Genomic DNA, 22696 nt, shown 5'->3' with positions numbered 1-22696 from the left:
AGTATCACCTAGTTATTAGGGAGGCACTGGAAAAAGGGTAGGTTTTACTGGCAATCGCATAAAATTAACCCTTTCCTTAAAGAGAAAACAGAGACTATAATAGGTTAATTATGGTGTAGATATTTGACAATCTGGCTTTTCCTCCTGCTTCAGCAATTTACCAGTTTACATTTTATGAACTGATACCATGTGGCGATTCAATCACCCATTATCTTTAACTCCGGCTAATTTTGTTTAACCTCACAAGGGTTTCTCCATTGCATTAGCAGATACAGAAAAAAGAAACTAGGCTTGTGAAAAAAGGAGCAGTGCCAGTGATTTCAATGGAATTATGTCGATGGGCCATGTTACTGCCATGCATAAGTGATTGCAGGATCAGAGCCTATATATGGTCACTTAAGAAAGTGGCCTGATTTGCAAAGGTGCAGAGCAGCACAAATGCTATTGACTTCAATGGGAATGCCCAAAGAATCAAGTCCCTCAGCCCCAAACCTGCCAATCATTATGCATGGCATTAGCTCCACTGACCTTAATGGGGGGCTACACATATGCCTAAATTAAGCATCTGCATGAGTGTTGGCGGGATTGGAACCTTACTATGGCTTTAGGTACCTAATTTAAAGCATCTGAATTTGAAAATGCAGCACTTGGATATTACATGAAATGGTGATTAAAGGGTGACAAAACAGGTGGAGCGGAGTGGGCAGCTGTACCTCTTCTGTGGATAGAAGGCCAGATTTTCAAACTGGGTTATCACCCCTTTATGTCACTCCAGGAGCATAATGGGGCCATTATCTAGCTACAAATGGTCAGCAGAGAATTCCCCTGGCAGAGGGGACTCTCTGCCCATGCATCTGCATGACAGCCTGACCCTGCACCTCCATCTCCACCCCTTCCCAGTGTAGGTGGCCCGGCTGGAGTATGGAGGGGGCCACAACAAGACTCCAATGGAGTAGGATCCTATGTCAATGATGTCATTTAGAGCCACCTGAAAGCTGCTCTAGCTCACATCAGGCTGAGGGCGGGCGAGAACCATCTCTCCAACGGCCTGTCCATGTCTCCTGAGCTGAGCAGAGTTCCATCATAGGACACAGTCAAACGCAGTCTATTCTGGTCTTTAAGGGTATATCTACACAGCATTTTGGCCCCAGCCTCCCAACCTAGGTCGACAAACTCAGGCTTGTGGGGCTCCCACTAGCACTCTGGAAATAGCTGTGCAGAAAATGCTTTGTAGTTGTGACTTCAGGTTAGAGCTCAGGCTCTGAAGCCTAGGGAGAGGACTAGGTAGCTAGTCTCTACCGCTAGTTTTAGAGCACTAGCATGAACCCCACAAACCAGAGAGTCTGCCAACCAAACCTGGGTAGGTAGGCCCAGAATGCTGTGTAGACCCTAAGTGACCCCAACTGTGCTACTGATGAATTCGGGAAGGGAGAGAGGGGCTTTGGCTTTGACTTCAGTCAGAGCAGGATCCAGACCCAGCACCTGGCACTCCAGCACTTGACACAAGCATTAAATAAATGCCATAAATAAATAAATTAATGTGCAAGGCTAATGGACTGAGAATCAAAGCCACGTTTTCAGACAGAGGGTTCTTTTTTTTCCATTTTGCCTTAATGTCGAACGAGTCAATCAGAATTTCTGTCAAAATTAAATAGCAAAACCAGCAGCCGCAATGAGGCTCCATGCCACAACCTCGGAGCAAAGTGAGTGCAGATTTCCCCCCCACCCCCCTCCAGCCCTTCAGACCATTTCCTGAACCCATGTGACCCTAATTCAGCTTTCTCTTCCCAAAGAAGGGTAAAGTTTTGCTTTCCGCTCCCTGGAGGAAGTGCCTTTTAATAAAGAGCAGCAGTTTCTACTCTGCATCTACATGCCTCTGGTTGGGGGAGGGGAAGTGGTTTGCTTATAAGACTAGGGGCCTCATTCTGAGCTCGCTTAGGGTCTGATCTAACACCCTTTTACAATCAATGGGACGGTTCAATGGGCTTTAGGTTGCTAGTGGGAGGAACCCCAACCTGTAACTGACTCCACACCGGTCAACCTCCGTGCAGCAGCTTGAGGCCTCATTAGTCAATGAGGCTCCAGAAGGAGTCAGGTGCAGGATCAGTGCCCCTGTAGTCAATGGATGTGTGCTTGTGAAGGGCTGTGAGAGCAAGACCCAAATCAGCCCTTGGCTTTTGCTCCCGGAGGAGAGAAGAAAGAGTTAAGGCTGTACATCAGGCTGCAAAAAGTTCTAGCAAAGAAGAAAAAAAATCTTCGGCACATCTCCTAAATTTCTCATTGCAGCCCAAGGCCCATCCCACTTAAAAAAAAATTTTAAAAAAGCAATTTCACTTCTTTTCCCAAACACCTAGCAGCCACTTTTATTATTTATTTACCTCCCCTTTTTGTGCAAGGTCTTTTTTCCCTCATTTAGTCCGACAAAGATTGTCCTCCCGGAATGACCTTTTTCTTTTTCTTTACTCTCTTCCTCTTCCCACTCCCTCTGGGCTATTGCCCTCACGCCACTAACTAGATAACACACTCGATCAGAGATTTTTTTTAAAAAATCATTGCAAAGGCACTAGGGCTGATAGTGGCATCAATCCTAACCTGACACGGGCTAGGGTCAACCATTTATCTCTTTACATTGCCTGTGGTTACTGCGGCAGCCATCTTGGATCTCTACAGCTTAACAACCTTGCAGAAGGTACCTCTGTCAACACGGATAACATCTGCACCCCCCAAGACTGGCTTATTTTGGTTTGGGTTTTTTTACAATAGACTCTTTTTGTGACTTGCAAATCTTTTAGGACTTAGTGGGCCCCTCAGGGAGCAAATCCGTTCCAGGTTAACAGGTTACAGAATGTAGAAGTGAATAATCTTGGGGGGAAGGGAGGGGCCGAGATTTACAAAATAAGCTTAGGAAAATACGTCTTTTTGTAAACAATAATAATAATTAATCGAAAAACAGTTTCAACCAGACCTACTCCTGAGTCTCAAGCCAGTGTGTTAATCACAAGATCATCCTTCCTCAGTTTCATTGATTATTTTGTGTGTGTGAGTGAAAGTCAGGGAGGGAGAGGAGAGGGAATGGGATGTGGGAAGCGGTTGAGGGGAAATGGAAGAAAACCTATAATATTTATGTGTTATGAGTTTGGGGAGCTTGTTTGTTTTCATATCAATATAAACTGGAGGGGGTTGGTTTGGAACCCATATTAATGTCTGCTACTTAAACACAGCAGCATTGGGTACTGCATGAGAACCAGGCTGCTGCTGCTGAATACTTCTTTCCATGGACACAGCTGAAAAGCAGAGAGGTGTCATTAGACCCATTTCACAGGTGGGAAAGTGAAATGCAGATTTCAGGTGACTTGGCCAAGGTCATACAGGGAGCCAGTGGGAGAGCCTCAAATAGGACTCAGGTTCCCGACTAGCTTCTCATCTCTCCCGACAGCTGTTGACAGAGAAGCCCCCAGTCCTTGTATAGCGTCCTCAATAGGCCTCCATTCCCTTACAAGAGCTGGACCTTGCTGGGAGAGGAAGGTTTGTCCAGTGTTTGGGGCACAAGTCTAGGACCTTTGAAACTTGCATTCACATCTTTGCTCTGCCACAGGCTTCCTGTGTGACTTTAAGCAAGTCACTTAGTCTCTTAGTCTCAGTGAGAGGCGGTAGCTTTGTTGGTGGGAGAAGCTCTCCTATCTACATAGCGCTGTCTCCACGGGGGGTTAAGGTCAGTAAAACTACATTGCTCAGGGGTGTGGATTTTTTACATCCCTGAGTGACGTAGTTATACTGAAGTAAGTGTGCAGTGTAGATTTGGTCTTAGACAGACAAAACAAGGCAGCCACAAATTCTCCTTGATTCTCATTGTAGACTGCTGTATTTGGAGGTATAGAAACAGGTGGGTTGACACTGGGGGGCACACCAGGAAAATTATTATTTGTATTGAAGGAGCACCTAGGAGCCCCATTGTGCTAAGCACTGTACACACACACACACACACGTGAAAAAAAAATGGATGTGCCCTCCCCCAAAGAGCTTACAGTCTAAGTACAAGAAAAGAGACAACAGATGAATGCAGACGGGTAGATGGAGGAGTACAAGGAAACAATGAGACAATGTTGGTCAGAATGATAAACAGTGACCTCAGGACACCTGCTGCCTAACCACGGTCAGGTCTTTTGTAGGCATCATGGCAAAGGAGAGTTTTGAGGAGGGATCTAAGCAAGGTTGCACTTTGTGCCAGGGTTAGATTTTTCAGGCAAAAGGGACAGCATGAAGGAATAAGAAGAGGATGGAAAGGGAGTGAGGAAGCAAGAGGGCTTGGTGGAAGAGAAAGGGCATGGGAGAAGCCTGAGAGGACGGTGTGGCTGCAAGAAGCTTTGCTGGCAAGAGGGAAATGCTGAGCATTCCTAGCCATTAATAATGATAATAAATTTCAACTGTTAGGCACACACAGAATGCAACTGAAAACACAACCGACCACAAAATGGACGAGAACTGTATGAGCAGGAGTGACAAAATGCCAACATCTCATCCTTAACATGCAACAGGCAGACACCCCCCTGCCCTCCACACAATGAGTAACCCTAAAAAGGTCTTGCCTAGAAGAATATCATGGATCTGCTCTGCTGAATGAGGAGGAAGAGTATTCCAGAGCTGCAGGCCCTCAGTGGAGAAGAGCCCACCTCCCATTCTTTCTAGTCTGTATAGTATGCAGGGTCAGCAGGCCCAATCTGAGTGGTACCATTGGAAACAGTTCCCGGGGCAGAGCCTTGTCCTGCAAGGCATTGAGTGCACTCAGTTCTCAGTGAATTCACCAGGAGTCAAAGGTGCCCAGAACCTCTCCGGAAGATCTCACAGCATCTTGTGTGACTGGACCCACAGACTGGTCCCACAATGGTTTAAATAGACAAGGCCATACTGGGTCAAACCAATGATCTTTCTAATCCAGTATACGCTCTCCAAAGGTGACCAATACCAGATGCTTCACAGGAAGAGGCAAGCTATCCCAAAAATAGACAATTGTGGAGCTGCCCAGAGTGGAAAGTTGCTTCCTAATCACTGGCAGTTAGTAGTCTGCTTATCCCCTGAAGCATGAGGGTTAATATCCTTTATAAATTTTTGACTTTAACTAATGTAACTGGGGCTCTTCTTATTGCTCCTATACTAAAATACTCCACTAAGAGCCAGATTCTCTGGTCTGGCCAAGCTATGCTTCGTACAGGAGTGGGTGGAGATGGGATGTAAGACAAAGACCATCTTTGCTCTATCCTGAAGCCCACCTAAGAGAAGTGAAAAAGAGTGAGAGGAAAGGGAGACAATCAAATAGATAAAATTGTTATAGCTATATATAAATTTGCACTTCCCTTCCTGGTCATTGTTATAGGGGAAGCAGGTAGCTATATTATAAATCATATTTATAGTTAATATATATTACATAATAATTTTAAAGTCAGACCAACCAGCCTCCAATGTCTTCCCAAGTGACTGAATGCCAACTCAAGTGGCTTGGCCATCTGCTTCATATGCCAGAGTCCATGCCAGCCTGCCAAACTATGTTTTTGATCCAACAAATTGGGATGGAGAAGACCTCACAGCCGGCTTCACACACTGGAGGGATGTCATGGCTTTCAACCTCACCCACAAGATAGAGCAGGCCACAACACTGGCAAGAGACCAGGCTCCCTGGAAGTGGGTGACCCAAAGCATGCACTCTATTCTCCACGAGCAGGAGAATGAATGAAATGAATAAAAGGTAGTTATAGAAGGTTGCCTTATACTGTATCCAGGCCAGTATGTGGGGAGGGTGGATGGCAGGTAAGGTAAGTGTAAATCAAAGGCAAAGACCATAGCTAAGATTTTCAGAGCTGTCTAAAAGATTAGGAAGCCCAATTCCCATTCAAATTAACAGAAGTAGAGCATCCAGATCTCCTAAGTAGGTACCAAAATCTCAGCCATAGGTCTTAAGTGACTAATGTAGGCACCCAACCTGTGCAGAGACACCCACAGTATTAATCTTTGGGCTAAGAAAAGAAGATCTTCAACTTTCTAAGCCATTCCTTAAACCTCACATCCTTCCCGTATTCTCATCTTTAAAAACAAGTTAAAGGAAGCAGAGTTGATACAGGCATAGCTGTAATCCTGTATAGCATTTTTATCTAGCATGTTATTTTTATTACCCTTTTATTCCTTAATGGGATCCCCTCAAGGGTTGGCTTGAAACAAATTCACTACCTTACCAGTTAAGTTTTCCAACGATTGACTTAATATATGTGGCATGGGCCCAGCGATATACATTATACCACCCATCTGGGCCAGAGGAGGAGAGGAATCAGTACAAGGAAAACATTGCTCAAACAGCATGCTTGCATGATGATTAGGTCTGGTCCAGTGATCTGGAATAATAATCTGAAGGCTCACTAAGCATAATAGTTCAGAGACGCCCAAGTCTGGTCAAACCTTCCCATGAGCATCCTCTCCTTGTGTTATCAGCATGTTTTACACATCTCATCAGTGTCACGGTGGCTGACAACTCATTATGCACCAGAGGTAAAGTGGATGGGTAGTGACTGAGCATTAGAACATTTTTTTTATTCGTATCTTGCCATGACTCAGTGTATCATGAAACCATGAGCTAATTAAGTCCTGTGGGATAGACAATCAGAGCTTTTTATTATTATTTTAAGTGGGCTAAATTGCATTATATACAGATATAAAAAAACAGATTCCACAGCTCTTCCCCAGTTAATAACGGAGCAATTTACAAATGTTAATAGAATGCTGGGGCAGAGGCTTGTTACTTCACATGCATGACCTAATTAAATCATATAGTGGCATGTATTTCAAACACAATACAGATGAAAAGATGAGAGTCTGAAATAAAATCCCCATTTTCCAAAATCTCTGGCCCCATCCTCAGGAACATTCAAACACAGATCTTGGCTTAGTGGCTGGTTCTGGTTGTGGGGAGGGATAGCTCAGTGGTTTGAGCATTGGCCTGTTAAACCCAGAGTTGTGAGTTCAATCCTTGAGGGGGCCATTTAGGGATCTGGGGCAAAAATTGGGGATTGGTCCTGCTTTGAGCAGGGGGTTGTACTAGATGACCTGCTGAGGTCCCTTCCAACCCTGATATTCTATGATCTCTATAAAGGGCCAAGCCAACAACATGAAATGTGAGGATCAGAATGTCACAACCAATGGGGTAAAGTCTCCACCTCTAAACCTGCTTTGGGACATTAGAAATATGCATCTAAATCCAAGACTGATTTAAAAACAATAGGTTAGGGATTAATCCTGAAGGGGCAAGTTATAAGCTGGAGTAAATTGTCCCAGCTCCATTGAAGTCAACAGAGCTATGATAATTTACAGAAGATGATGATCTGCCCCACAGTCTTCAGTGGGAATTTTGCTTGAACAAGGAATTTAGGATCCTGGGACTGACAGAGCTTCCGGCCAATCAGACAGCTCCAGATCAGGGCCAATGGGAAGTAGCTGGTCCCCCAAGTCAGTCTGATTGACCTGGCAGCAAGGCCAAACTGGGAGCCTCAGCTCAAGTCCCAGCCTTTGCGTGTGCTGGGGGAAGGGGAGACAGTGAGAGCAGCCCCAGCTGGGGTGAGGTGCTGTAGCTGGATGCCTGGAGGGGAGGAGCCACACAAGAGCCAAGGTGTGGAGTGAGGGTCGGTGCAAAGACCGGGGACCTGCACTGATAGGGTTGCCAACTTTCTAATTGCACAAAACTGAACACCCTTGCTCTGCCCCTGCCATGCCCATACCTCAAGGCCCTGCCCCGCACCTTCTCAGAGGCCCAGCCGCCATCCCTCGCTCTCTCCCACCCTCACTCACTTTCACTGGACTAGGCCAGAGGCTTGGAGTGCAGGAGAGGGTGACGGTGAGGGCTCTAGCTAGGAGTGTGGGGTCAGAAATGAGGGGTTCAGGGTGCCAGAGAGGACTCCAGTCTGGGGCAAAAAGTTGGGGTGCAGAAGAGGCTGAGGGCTTCAGCTAGGGGTGCAGGCTTTGGGGTGAGGATGAGGAGTTTGGGGTGCAGGAGGGGGCTTTGGGCCAGGGCCTAGGGGTTTGAAGTGTGGAAGGGGGCTCACGGCTGGGGCAGGGTGTTGGGGTGCAGGGTTTGGGAAGGGGGTTCTGAGCCAGGCCAGGGGGTCAGAGTGTGGGCTCCAGCCGGGCAGTGCTTACTTCAGGCGGCTCCCGGTCGGCGGCACCATGGGGCTAAGGCAGGCTCCCTGCCTGCCCTGGCTCTATTCTGCTCCTGGAAGCAGCCAGCATGTCCAGACCCTAGGCAAAGGTGCAGCCAGGCAGCTCTGCTGGGTGCGTGCTGCCCACACCCATAGGTGGTACCCCCACAGCTCCCATTGGCCACAGTTCCCAGCCAATGGGAGCTGCACAGCTGGCACTCTGGGCGGGGGCAGCACACGGAGCTTCCCTGGCCGCCCCTGCGCCTAGGGGCTGGACATGCCGGCCGCTTCCGGGAGCAGCATGGAGCCAGGGCAGGCAGGGAGCCTCCCTTAGCACCACTGCACCACCAACCAGACTTTTAACGGCTCGGTCAGCAGTGCTGACCAGAGCCACCCGGATCTCTTTTCAACCGGGCATTCTGGTCAAAAACCGGACGCCTGGCAACCCTACGCACTAAACAAGTGACAGGCCCAGCAGAGGTGAGTGAACAACAGCACCAGAGATGGGGAGCTGTAGGGAATGGGCAGGGAGGTCAGAGACACACAATAAGGGAACGAGAGAGAACCACAGAGAGCCAGCAAAGGCAAGTGAGTGGAGTAACTCGCCACCACACAGTCCTGAGATCAGCTGCACAGGGAGCCATGAACAGCTTCAGCTTGGGGTGTTCCTGGCACCCCCTGAGCCAGGGAGAAGGTGGCAAGTACTGTGGGGTAACTGCAGTTGGTTGTACGGAAGATTTTCCGGTTCAGTCCTGGGGCAAAGCCCTGTATGAGCAATGCACAGCCCAGATGACGGTAGCCCTGCCTCGCAGCAGGCAGAGCAGTGCGGAGCTCAGAGGTCCTACCCTTGACTACCGCTTCCCTGGTGCATTCACCCGCTTTGGAGATGGGTCTCTTTCATTCACTCAAGCATACTGGGGAGCAGCATCTAGTGACCTTTCAAACCAGGGTCTCTGTAGGAGAAGACTTGGGGCTTGCACAAAAAGAGGAAAGGGGGCTCAAAACACTGCTATGATCATTTGTGTGGAAATCTGAGTGAAGCCATAACCAGGTGGGCAGGGCATTATTCCTATCAGATACCCTTCTGGAACCATCAAACCAAAGAGCCAAGTTTCACCACCCCACAAAAGAGACACTTACTGTTAAAAGTGTTTTTGTATGTGTGTACTCATCTAGAGTAAATATTTTATCATGTCTGTCCATCTGGGTGTGGGAAGTAGTGTAAGGATTGCTTCAGTATATTTTACCATCTTTCAACTGCTTAGTATATTTTGAAACCTGCTAAGTTTTCTCCCATTTTTAGGCTGTTCCTGAGAAAGATAAATCTGTTTTGTTCGATTTGATGTTTTGCATGTGCACCCTTTTTAACAATTTAATTCAGTATAAAGTTACTACTCCAGTTAGGGATATGTTACTTATTGGGAGTCTGTCTAGTAGTGAGTAGGAGCGCTCCACCTCACAGATAGATCTGACACAGTTAAGAGGAGTAACTGGGGAGGAGGTACCGTGAAGAGAGCGCCAAGTGATTTGGAAGCTTCTTTGTCATAGTTTCCATTGTTCAGGCTCAGTCCTGGGATCTCACGAGCAGCGGTGAGGTCCCTCAGGAGGGAGGATAGTTGGGTTGCAGCCTTAAACCCAACCCCAGAGTATTCTGGAGACCCAGTAGGCAGGGGCCTGCAGGTGTAGTCTCACTAGGTAGATCAGGGGAAGAAAGTCCTTTGGAGTTACTATCCCAACCTGTCCTACAGGCAGGGAACTAAACCTAGCCTGTTCCTCTGGGTAATGCTGGGAGCAGGGAGACACAGGTTGCGTCTCATGCCACCAAGATAAGTTAGGGTGGATCAGGGTCCCATTTAAAATACCCCTGCCCCTAACCCCATTACACTTGGAATGCTCCTTTTGAGCTGATCAGTAGGAACTCCATCCAAGACTACATCAAATCCCTCTTCAAGGCCATCCCTGCTGTGACACCTACACGGAGTCAACCAATCAATGACTGTTTTGCTTATGCATCAGTAGAACGGGTAGGAAAACGCTGAAGCTTTTTCCAGGAAGGATGCCTGATATTTTTCTCCCAGCTTCATGCAGGATCAGCTGATTTAATTTACCAATAATTTTACAAATCTCTCCTGCACTTACATTGCCCCCATCACCATAATAGCAGAGCACATCACCATCTTTAACGTAGTTCACCTTGCAATGCCCCTGTAAGGCAGGGTGCTGGGCAATGCTATTATCCCCATTTTAAAAATGGGAAACTGAGGCATAGAAAGGCTAAGCAACTTACCCAAGGCACAGGAGATCTGTGGCAAAGCAGGGACTTGAATGCAAATCTTTTAAGCTTGTACCCTAACCACTAGATGATCTTTCCTCACTAAAGAGATATTTGGAGCCAACATGAACTACCAAATTGTTTAACAGCTACCCCTGCAACCTCATGACCTTATTTTTATTGCCCTCCTTCTCCTCCCTGCCTCTGTTTGTCACGCTTATTCGTTGCATCTTGCCTCATATTAAATTCTAAGTTCTTTGGAGCAGGGACTGTCTCCTACTGTGTGTCTGCCGAGCACGCAGCACAATGGGGCCCTGTTCACAACTGGGGCATCTAGGTATTCCCCACAATATAAATAAGATAATTGTTATAAAGGGCCAGATACTCAGCTGGAGTACATCAGCAGACCATGAAGTCAGTAGAGCTACACAGATTTCCAGCAGCTGAGGATCAGCCCCAACATCTGCTAAGTGTTTTGAGATCCTCAATTGAAAGGTGCAATGGAAGCGTAAGGTCTTACTATAAAGCGGCAAAGTCCTGTTACTGCTATGGTATGTTGTGCTGCTTGTTAATAGTGCCATTATCCAAATACACAGGATGCTGTTAATGCATTTTACTGTCTGGTATTGAAGCTGGGGACCATTATTTCCAGTGGAAAGGCAAGGCCAGTTCACATGACATGATTTAAACCTCCATCATGAAGCATGCATAAGCTGCAGTGGGTCATAAATCTTAACAGGATGCTGTCAACTAGAAAAGGACCAAAATTAAAACCATTTATCTGAACTCCCTCCCCCCCATCACCCCACGAATTTGGGGGAGATTGATAAAATGAAGCTTACTTCCAAAACACCACTGGATTCATTAAGCAGAACCAAAACCCAAGCATTCTTGTTTCTGCACATCTCCCCCCTCGGTTTGTTCAAGCCATCCAGGACTTCATGATTTTCACTATGCTGCACAGCACAGCCACTTGCGGTGACAGAACTTGGATCCTCCTCTTGCTCCCAAAGCACAGGCCTCAAGCACTCCAGTTAAAGAACCTTCTGTTCTCAGTGTTGGGACTACAGAGTCTATGACACACAGTTGAGTGCATCATGGAGCAGGTGTGATGCCATCCAGTAGCCCCCAGTAGCTCATATACACCGTAGCCTGTGCTTTATGATACACTTGGGAATGAGTTCTGCATTTCATTTAGGGGAGGGGAAAAAAAACAAATAAAAAGAGTAGCAGCCACGTGGACAACCATTGGTTTGAAGAGGTCACCCTGCTGGCCCCACAGCAGTGCTGACCTAAAATGGTTTCCCTTAGCTGTGCAAGCTACTGATATTATGATTAGTCAGGCTGATTAACAGCCGAGGAAGTAAACAGAACGACAAAAAGGGGGAGTCATCCTGGCCCTCGCAAAGGGCTAGATGCCCAGGGAAACATGGTTGCCAACATGAAAGTGGACATCATCAATAGGGACAGAAAGGTTTTATGTAGCCTTCTAGAGGCCAACACTATGGGCCTCGACTGAGTCTTAAAACAATGAGCAATAACAAAATTAAAATGTTTTAAGGGAGTGAAAAGTAACAATATCACTTTAAGAGATTCAGCTGTAGTAATAACCCTTGCACCCTTCATCCAAAAGAGCATTACAAACAGGCCAAATTCAGAGAATTTTGACCCAATAAGGACTTCAGAATTTGGTTCTATATACATACAGGAATCAGTAGGCCATGGCAGTGCAGCTCCTTCTGGGGTGGAGGATGGCACAATGCATAATGATAGGGAGGTGGAAATCTCAGCCAAGGACGCCAGGGTTAAAAGTTACCACAAAAATCTTTAATATCAGCTCAGAGCAAACAGGACCTCTGTTTTCTAGGTCTCATCCATGCTCAGTAGATTACATGATACTCTGTTTATCTGAGGATTTATGAAGCATAAAAGGCACAGCTGATGTTGCTGAGTGGATTGAGGGGTCTGCCTCCTCTCACACCAGTTTTTACATGGCTATAACTCAACCGACTCCAAAAGACTTACTCCTGTATTACACCAGCGCACATGCAAAGTGAATCAGATCAATGTGTTGCAAACATGCTTACACAGCTCTGCCATTCCCACCATCATGAGAACAGCAGCTTTGAACACAGCCTGACACCCCCATACAGTCTGTTTGGGAAATTACGAGCAAATAACATTCAGGGTGAGGGTGAGGGTGAGGAGACATTTTACATTTACCAAACTCTCCACTCTCCACCTGCACTTCAGCAGCTATGATGAATTTGTTTCATCTATAGTGTTCTCTACCACTTCACACCCTTGAGATTTTGAAGGGAGATCAAGAAAGTGCCTCACAGGTTTGCAAAATTAAAATTGAGAGAGTTTTTAAAAAGGGCAGAAGGGATAAATTTTGTTCCCTGATTAGGACACTCTCCCTCTCTCTCTCTCTCTCTCTCTCTCTCATACACACCGACCCATCTTTCAAATAGTAAATGGGTACAAACAAATGCAGCAAAAGAGATTATTTGGGCCGAACCACTGCTTAGTGTTCAGGCTCCAAAGGAAACTTAGAACTCGTCTCCTGAGCTGGGATCATTGACAAAGGGACGTAGATAAGGGGAAAACTACATTAGGAACAGAACTGGCATTTATACATAGAAAGAGAGTCTAAAAAAAAAAAGACAAGCTATAAAGGAAGTTAAAGGAAACAAGGCAGCCCTCATTTATATTTGATCAATATGTGATTAACCATAGTTAACCATTAATTCATCTGCTGTGCATTAGAACTGCTATTCAAAGTTGGAGAGCATTTAATATTATATATTGCCACTGCTCAGCCTAAATTGTTTTTTCCCCCCTTTAAATGTACACAATATTACAAATTTAATTTTAAGCTGTTTGAATCAGTCTGTAAAAAAGATTTGATTATACCTGAGTGTTCTGGCCCCAGTTTTTCCATATCTCAGTAATCTTGGCGGTAATTGGCTGATTAGCTCCCTCACACTCCATCTCTGCCTCAGTTTCCATGGTAATGTTACAGGAGCTATTATAGATGAGAACTTCATCTCTTTCCACTTTAGGGCTGAAACGAGAAGGGAGGTTAAATGGGGTGTCATCAATCTTAATGAAATGCAATTATTTTTACTCTTATTAATCATTGCAAGCCATTAGCTTGTGGCAACTCCTGCCCACCATTTGTCAAACTTTGCAAATTTCTGTAATTTTGTTTCCATTCTTTTATTGTTTATTTGTTTCCCCCCACCCTTTATCTGCAAACCCTCCTGATGACAATACATGCAGTAAAGATCTCTCAGTGATGCCTTTCAGCTTCACAAAACAGTTATAAATGCTAGCAAATGCTCTTCCAGGACCAAGGGAAGGAGGTAAGTGCAGACAAGGACTGAGAGAATCAAAGATGGAAGCATACACCGAGTAGGGTTTGTCTGAATTCCCCCACCCCCCTTTCTTATTCACACTTAGCAATGGGGAATGAATAACTTGCTACTCCCTTAGGGCAAGCGGAGAAATTGGAAAACCACACAACTGGCTAACTGGTCCCTAATTCCAACTGTGAAAAAATGAGCTCATTTAGGGTTCCAATTCCTGCTCCCCAGCTGATTGCAATGATGCTTTGTTGCTAGCACTGGAACATTAACTTAGTAAATTAATTAAACTTACTTAACAGCCCAGACTAAGCAGATTCGATATATGTGTCAGTTATACGAAGACACTTGCTCCAAAGGCTTCTGTCACACAGAGAGAAGAAGGAGCAGCAAAGGTAATAGGTAAAGCGTGTTCTTACTGGGTCTTGCTGCTGACAGCTGCTCACTTTGGTAGCTTTTACTATGGGGAGCTGTGAGTGTCTGACCCAAAGTCCCTTGAAGTCAATGGAAAGCCTCCCAGTTCACTTAACTGAGCTCTGGATGCAGCCCAGGAAGCAGACGTCCCATTTTCATGTCTGGCTGTAATTTGCATTCCTTTCCCCAACTCTCCCCCCTTTCCCAGCCTTCTCTCCTAAAAAATTCAATGACAGTGTTTGTGGATTTGTGCGTGAATTTAGATCTGATTTCAGAAAAATGAAGTCCCCAATTTATCCACAAACCCATCCCAATACAGGCAGCAGCACTAATCAACCTCAACTCAAAGGCAGCCTATTTCAGGTACCGTACCTATTCCAGAGAAGACAACTCAGTCTCTGGGCCTGATTCTCCACCCCCTTTCACCTTGTGCAGTCATTTACACCCGCTCAAAAATGCTTACCACTCTGAATTGGTCATATCATAACCGATTGTACACAGCTATAAATGGTGACACAAGGTACAAAAAAATGGCAAATCAAGCCTGCTAAGTCAATTCAGTCTATTTGGCAGTGGTTTTTGCGATGTGGGTATCTACTCCCTGGGAATTTGGATGGAGACAACCAAACTCTTTTCTCGTATCTAATTCAGAAATAACAGGTAAGGGTTTAAGCTGATGTAATTTACAGGATGGGGGGCTAAAAAGAGATGAGCTACTACATTGTTCTACGATGCACCTAGGGCCAGATTGACAAAAGTGCCAAAGTGGGTTAGTGGCTTACTCCAAGTGAAATCAACCCATCTGAAAATCTGGCCCTTCACTGGCTTGGGAGTACCCTGATCCCAACCAATTGATGAATCTGCAGTTTTCAAACCATGCCATAGTGCAAGGAGACATCAGCTATGGCAGGGGTTTGGGGGATGTTTGTTTTATTGCCATTTTTAGCACAATAGGTGGTATATTAAATACAGAGCATGTTACCTCCAACCGTTTTTGTTATCGGAGCCATTTTAACAATGATTTTGTATTTATTTAAATAAATAAATCTTTCCCTCCACCACATCAACAACACAAAGTCAGTCTTAAGGAACAGCATTAGCTTTTTGATAGCAACAGTTTGAGAGCTATTCTTGTCCTGTACAGTAATCCAGTGGGCTGGGGGTATCTTTCAAGACTGCATCATAATTTCTGCTGCAAGGAAAAACTGTATCCTTTAAATTGCCAATATTTTTATGGGGAGATGTCTATATCCAATGCTATAAACAAAGTAAGGTCTTGATCCAGCTTGCATGGAAGTCAATGGGGCTCTCGCAAGAGACAGGAATGGGAGTTTAATCTGATTTTACATTGGGAATTAATTTATGGGTAATGGACACACTCTGTATAGTCCTGGGTTAACCACAACGGTAACAGTTACTTCATTTCTGAGCACCTCACTGCTGGACAATGATTAACGAAGTGGAGAGCTTAAAGAAGTGCAACAAAAATAATCAGAGCTGGAGGGACAAACTGAAAGTTAAGGGTCACATCTTGATCCCACTGACATCAATTGCAAAACTTGCATTCTGGTCAATGAAAGCTGGATTTGGCACTAAGAGTTAAAACACACATAGATCAGACAGTCCTCATGGTTACACTAGTGTAAGTCAGGAGTAAGTTCATTGAAGCCAGTGTGAAACTGGGGTTTGAAAAGAATCAATCACTAGAGGAAGACAACAATTAGAGCTGGAGAGGAAATGGCTATCAAGTCCCACAAACATTTTCACAATTTTGAATATTTTTCTCATCCTGAATCTGGATAAAAAGTCAAAATATTGAACACTTTCACAAACAGATAATTGGGGGGGGAGAACAGATCAGGTCAATCAAAATTTTTGGTTCATTAATTTCAGAAGCTTTTCTTTCAAATTGTGACCTTTTTATTTATAACCTTTTTTAAAGTATAAATTAAAGTTGAGAGACAAAGTCATTTTGAACAGGAAAATGAAACTCTTTTGTTTTGAAAATGTTGAAATGGGTCATTTCAACAAATTGCAATTTTGGAATTGGGAGATTCTCCATAACAGACCCTTTCCCACACATAATTTCGGGTTCCACAAATTAGCATTTTCCAACAAGCCAAGTTTTGTCAGGAAACACTCAACCAGCTCGAATAACAAATCTATAATATTGGAAGAGTGTAAGTGTAACCCACACATCTCCTGGGTGTGGTTTTCTGTCCCATTTAGTGGCACTGAGACCACTTGGAGAGAGAGATTGAGTCTGTTCTGCAGCCTCAGCTAATAGCCAGCTGGCTTTTAGCTCATCAAGTAGAGGCTCATATATTTAGCTCCAGAGGCCCCAGGTTCAATCCCACCCAACAACAACTGGAGTCTGTCAGCATTACAAGTGGAGGCTCATCCAGGATTTCAACTGGGAAGTCTCTGAAGCTCAGTACATGCTTCCTCAACTATAGGAAGTATGTAACCCACACACCTTCTGGGTGTGGTGTTCTGTCCCATCAGGTGGCACCAAGACCACTTAGAGAGAGAGATTGAGTCAGCTCTACAGCCTTAGCTAACAGCTCATGCATTTAGCTCCAGAGGCCCCAGGTTTGATCCTGCCCACGGACGACTGGGATTGTCAGTGTTATATAAGCACCAAATGGAGAGAGGAACTATTTAGCATAGTAAACAGGGATGTGAACTTGCAGTAATGGGATGAAACGAAGGCTTGGTCTACACTACAAAGTTAGGCTGGCTTAACTAAATCACTCCAGGCTGTGAAAAAATTCACCCTCTGTGCGATGCAGTTAAGCTGACTTCAGCGGTGACATAGACACTGCTGGGTGGATGGAGATGGAAATAAAGGTAGCCCCACCTTTTGGGACATTTATAACTAGACTAGACAAAGCATGCCATAAAAGAACTATATGAGTTGGCAGGGAGAGAGACTGGATAACCTCAAAGGTCTTTTCTCCCTTTCTGTATTCTATGAGCCAAACACTGAAGCCCTGACTAAGGACCTGATTCTCCAGTGCCTTGTGTGGGCAAACCCACTAAAGTAGGGATGGTAGGCTTGATTCTTCTCTGATGTCACTGTAAACCAGGCATAGAGCCATTGGCGCATTCACATTGATGGAATTACCCAGGTGCAGACCAGCTATAAGGGAGAGAAGAATCAGGACCCTATGTATTTATTTTTGTCTGTTAAGCGTCTAGAATAATCTCGTGCTATGTAAATCAGAAATAATAAAAACAATGGCACTGATCCTCAGCTGGTGTAAATGAGTAATAGCTCCAGGATCTGCCCCAAGAAATCTGATTCTCTTCTGACCGCACTGACTTTATACAAATGTAAATCAACTGACTCCAGGGAAGTTACTCTGATTTATACTGATGTGAGCAAGAGGAGACTCAAAGCCCAGAAACCTCAAACCAGGCTAGTTTCATGTGGTTTTCGGGTTTTGGAAAAACATTTGCACAATGGCAGTCTTGTCCTCCTTGTTAAATACATACTGTAATGCCTGCTGCTCTCACCACAGGGTTTAAGCAACTCCCATTGATTAACTTGTATCTCGCAACAGGAGAACATGGGGCCAGATCTTCAGCTGGTGTAAATCAGCATAGAGCCTCTGAAATCAGTGGAGTGATGCCAATTTACATCAGCTGAGAGTTTGGCCCATACTTTACAGAAAATCTTGGGCCAATAACCTGGTTATGTTCTGTTTATCTATTTGGTTAGGAAGGAGGACTTAAAAAAAAAAACAAATGGGAAAGTTTCACTCTTATTCTTTTCTGTCCACCACTCCCAACCCCCACCACAACCTTATAGGACTAAATTATTTGCAGGTGTAAACTGGCATAGTTCCATTAACGTCAATGGAGTAGTTCCAATTTACACCCGCAAATTTGGCCCATGGTTTCCAAAGTCTAAAGCTACAGTAACTGTCTGTGCACCCTTGTTGAGTAAACAGCATACAGCCTGCCAGATCCTCTGTGACTTTTTACCCATGAATCTCTTTGGAGAGGTGAAGGGGGGAAAAAATCCCTTCTGGTTTTCATAATGACTAATCTTTTCCCCCTTGGCATTCGCCAGATGTTGCTTTGGATCAGAAGATAAATATTAAAATCTAAAGAGGAACAAAGCAGGCTGTTTACTAGATGGATTTTCTGAGGTCTCTTGAATGCTTTAAAAGATGTGGGGGGCAGATGCTTTGATATGCACGCTGAATGGATTTCACAACCCAGTGGAACACACCAACCTAGGAAATAGAAATCCACTTTCTCCATAGCCCAACTCTGCAAACAAACACTAAGTGTCTTCTGGGAGACACTGAGCAGCATCAGGCCCGCACTGCTCTGGGATAGAGTCAGGGCTAACCTGAAAAAGAGGCCAGCAAAAAGCGGCTGGGATGAGTTGACTTTTGTCTTGTTCTCCAGCCGAGAGTCATCGTCACACAGGTATATGTAAGGCCTGGCTCCTGTTAGGCTGTACGCTCCTGCTGTGATATGGACATCGCACTGAATGTATGCGGCCCCAGCTCCTCTGCAATCTTCTGAAGGATGGGTCAGGCCACAGAGAACAGCTAAGGACGCTGAAAAGACAGAAGGAAAAAAATACTCACCCACATAAACATTGGCACTGATGCAAGTTAGAACCATATGCTGCCACTGAAGTCAATGGGAGTTTTGCTGTTGCCTTCCATGGCAGAAGGGTCATGATTATTTTCCCAACCTAACCCTTTGGGAACCACAACCCTCCATCCTCATGATCAATATGATCTATTTATTACTCTGCACGTTGGGTTTGATCTCTTATCTATGTGGATAATTATGATCCTTTGTGCAGTATCTATCCAGATGCTCTTTAGAATAAAGTGACCCCTTGTGGGAGACAAAAACAAGCCAGTGATTAGCTAAGGGGACGGGCGCAACTGCTGCCTGTAGGAGATGGGCCATTGTTTGCTTGCTTCAGCACAGCAGTACTGTATGTGCTCAGATCCTTGATTGTTCCCTTTCAGCTGAACAATCTCGACACTATTGTTCCCGTGGCTGGATCTGCACTTCATGAAGAGAGCGTTGTGCTCAACACACTGGGGGTCTGAGTGGGCTAATGCAATTAGCCTTTCACCATTTGGAGACCTAGGTTCACATTGGGGAAAGCTGTTGGGATGGAAAGCACAAACTGACTGTGAACCTTTCACCATGAAATGTTGGCTGGTGATAAAGTTCATTGCAGATTTGAAGCTCAGCCCTGGTTCAGTGAAAGCATCAACAAAGCTTTGCAGGCTTTTCAAAGGAATGGATTTGCAGTGGATTTGGAGCTTTTGCTTGGAATCTGTTTGAAACTTGAGGCTTTACATGACTTTAACTCAATGGGTTTGGGAGGTTTATTAATTTGCTTTAAGAGGTTGGTTTGTTTTTTAAAGGATGGGTTTTGTGAGCTGAAAGTCAGGTGGAAAAAGGTTTATGGGCCTACAGGAATAGAAACCAGAGAACAAAATTCATTCGAAACCCTGAGGGTTTCACATAGCTCTGGGAGGATCTTCACCTGGCTAGCGCTCATCAAACAATGAATAGCTGAAAGGAATGATGGTCTTGTGCCAGTGATTGTTGTATGTATTTCTATGGCCCTAAGAAATCCTCATCAGGGATCAGGACCAGAGCTGGTTGGGAATTTTTGAATGAAACTTTTTTGTTGTTAAAAATGCCGATTTGTTGAAAGTGAAAATTTTCACGTGAAAGGGCCAGTTTTGACAAATTTCTTGAGTTGAAAAACATGTTGAAAAAAAAATTTCCAAGTTGTCCCCTTCTGGTGTTTTCAAAACAAAAAAATTGTTCAAAAGGACTTTTCAGTACAAAATGTAAGCTAATTGTACTACAAATAATTATTTTAATTAAAAATGGTTGAAAGTGGACCATTTTGAAATATCAAAACACAAACACTTGATTGACCCCCCAGAAAATTCAGATTGTAAATTCGCAAATGTTTTTGAAATTTTGACTTTTTAATCCAGAGTTGGGATGAGAAAAATTTCTAAAATCTGAAAAAAACATTCATGAGACAGGAAAAGCATTTTCTGCCCAGCTCTAGGCAGGATACCATTGTTCTAGGACCAGTTCAAACACACATAAACTAAGCAATCCCTGCCTCAGAGTTTATCACAACCCAGGCATAAAACAAGAGACAACAGGTAGATAAAAGCATTGCCAGCAGATTGAGGGAAGTGATTAGTCCCCTCTATTCGGCACTGGTGAGGCCACATCTGGAGTGTTGAGTCCAGTTTTGGGGGCCTCACACTACAGAAAGAATATGGACAAATTGGAGTGTCCAGCGGAGGGCAACGAAAATTATTAGGGGGCTGGGGCATATGACTTACTAGCTGAAGGGGGGTTCCAAAGAGGATGTAGCTAGGCTGTTCTCAGTGGTGGCAGATGACAGAACAAGGAGTAATGGTCTCAAGTTGCAGTGGGGCAGGTCTAGGTTGGATATTAGGAAAAACTATTTCACTAGGAGGGTGGTGAAGCACTGGAATGGGTTACCTAGGGAGGTGGTGTAATCTCCATCCTTAGAGGTTTTTAAGGCCCAGCTTGACAAAGCCCTGGCTGGGATGATTTAGTTGGGGTTGGTCCTGCTTTGAGCAGGCGGTTGGACTAGATGACCTCCTGAGGTCTCTTCCAGCCCTAAGCTTCTATGATTCTATGAAGACAGAGCATAAGGTAGCAATGAGAAAATACTGATCAGCATAAGGAGCAGTGGTCAAAGTACACCAGCTGCATAACCATTGTTGACGTTTTTTCAGACGTCATGGCAGAGGAGAGTTTTCAGGAAGGATTTTAGGAAGAACAATGAGGTGGCTTTGCAGACTTTACACAGAAATCTTCCCACAGGTGAAAGGCAGCATGGTAGAAAGCACAAAGATGCTTGTTTAAAAATGTACTAATGGGTGATGGTCATTGGCAGAGTAATGAAGTGGAGATGAGAGTAATCAATGTCTTGATACTGTTTGAGAGACGATGGGTAGTGTGGGGGAAAAATCGTAAGGAAGGGTTGCAGACCAAGCTGGATGAGCAAGCACCTCAAACAGGTGAGTAAGAGAAAGCAGAAACCCTACAAGGAATGGAAGATGGGAGGGATCAGCAAGGAGAGTTCCCTCTTGGAGGTCACAAAGCGTACAGTAGGGATAAAGTCAGAACTGCCAAAAGCCAAGCTGAGTTGGACCTTGCAAAGGGAATTAAAACCAACAGTAAAAGGTTCTATAGCCATATAAATAAGAAGAAAACAAGGAAAAAAAAGAAGTGGGACCACTAAGCACTGAGGATGGAGTGGAGAATAAACATAATGTAGGCATGTCCCAACATCTAAACAAATACTTTACCTCCGTTTTTAGTTGCTTATGAGTAGTGGCAGGATGGCTAATGGCAACAAGGATATGGAGGCAGAAATTACCATATGTGAGGTGGAAGTCGAAGTCAAACTCAAACACAAGCTTAATAGGACTAAATCAGGGCTCCGGATAATCTCCATCCAAGATTATCAAAGAAACTGGCACATGAAATTGCAAGCCCAATAGCAAGGGTTTTTTAAATGAATCTGTAAACTGAGGGGTTGTACCTATGACTGGAGAATTGTTAATATAGTTCTTCCTTTTAAGAAACGGGGGGAAAGTGATCCAGGAAACTACAGGCCTGTTATATGCAAGGTCTTGGAACAAACTTTGAAAGAGAAAGTAGTTAAGGACATAAAGGTGAACGGTAATTGGGATAAAATACAACATAGTTTTACAAAAGGTAGATCACGTCAGACCAGCCTGATTCCCTTCTTTGAGGGGAACGGTGAACCATGGCCACTGGGAGCTGCAGGGGACCGTGCCTGCAGATGGTCAACATAAACAAAATGTCTCATGGCCTGCCAGTGAATTACCCTGATGGGCTGCCTGCCGGAGGTTGCCGACCCCTGCTCTGGACAGACGAGCGTGTTTGAGGGTGAAGCAAGAACAAGAGCTAGCACTGGTTCCTGAAACCTCAAAATTTTCAACAATCCCCATTGAAGCATTCTAGGAAGGCAATGACAGGTCCTGGCTCAGGGGGTGTTGTGGCTGATTGGGCCCGAAGCACATTGTTCTCTGCACAGAGCTGATGGACTTGCTCCTGCAGTCCCGGATTCTCAGCAACCAGCTATGCTGTTTTATGCTTTGTTGTGTTTTGATCATCTGGCCTACAAGATATCACTCCAACACAGGGTTAATTTACAAACTAGTTTTTTTGTGGCTGCTTACAATATGGCTTCTTCAGCCTCATGGCCTGTCAGACAGTTACCCAGGAGGTGTCACTTTCAAGCAATTCCCCTCAGGAAACACTATTCTGCATGAGAGTGTCTGCGAGCACTTTCATATTGTTACGTCCCTTCTCTTTTAAAGAAAATTGTCAAACGCCCCAGGAATAACTGATAAGGTAATCTAATGTATTCCTTTCAGATGCTGGTC

General features: G+C 44.8%; 1 protein-coding gene across 3 annotated transcripts in view; it reads right to left on the bottom strand.

The window, feature by feature from the left end:
* The window catches only part of PKHD1 (PKHD1 ciliary IPT domain containing fibrocystin/polyductin), a 433326-nt gene that overhangs the window by 320037 nt on the left and 90593 nt on the right, over positions 1-22696 (bottom strand). For all 3 annotated transcript variants that reach the window (XM_084623857.1, XM_084623855.1, XM_084623856.1), the window contains exons 34-35: positions 18592-18805; positions 13363-13513 (exon numbers count right to left, since the gene is read on the bottom strand). In XM_084623857.1, coding sequence (XP_084479983.1) covers positions 13363-13513; positions 18592-18805 — 365 coding nt within the window. The remainder of the gene's footprint in view (positions 1-13362; positions 13514-18591; positions 18806-22696) is intronic.

Source organism: Lepidochelys olivacea (genome assembly GCF_965140295.1).
Source record: "Lepidochelys olivacea isolate rLepOli2 genome assembly, chromosome: 3".
Classification (NCBI taxonomy): Eukaryota; Metazoa; Chordata; order Testudines; family Cheloniidae; genus Lepidochelys; species Lepidochelys olivacea.
The sequence above is the reverse complement of the archived record's forward strand: the minus strand, read 5'-3'. Positions and strand labels throughout refer to the sequence as shown.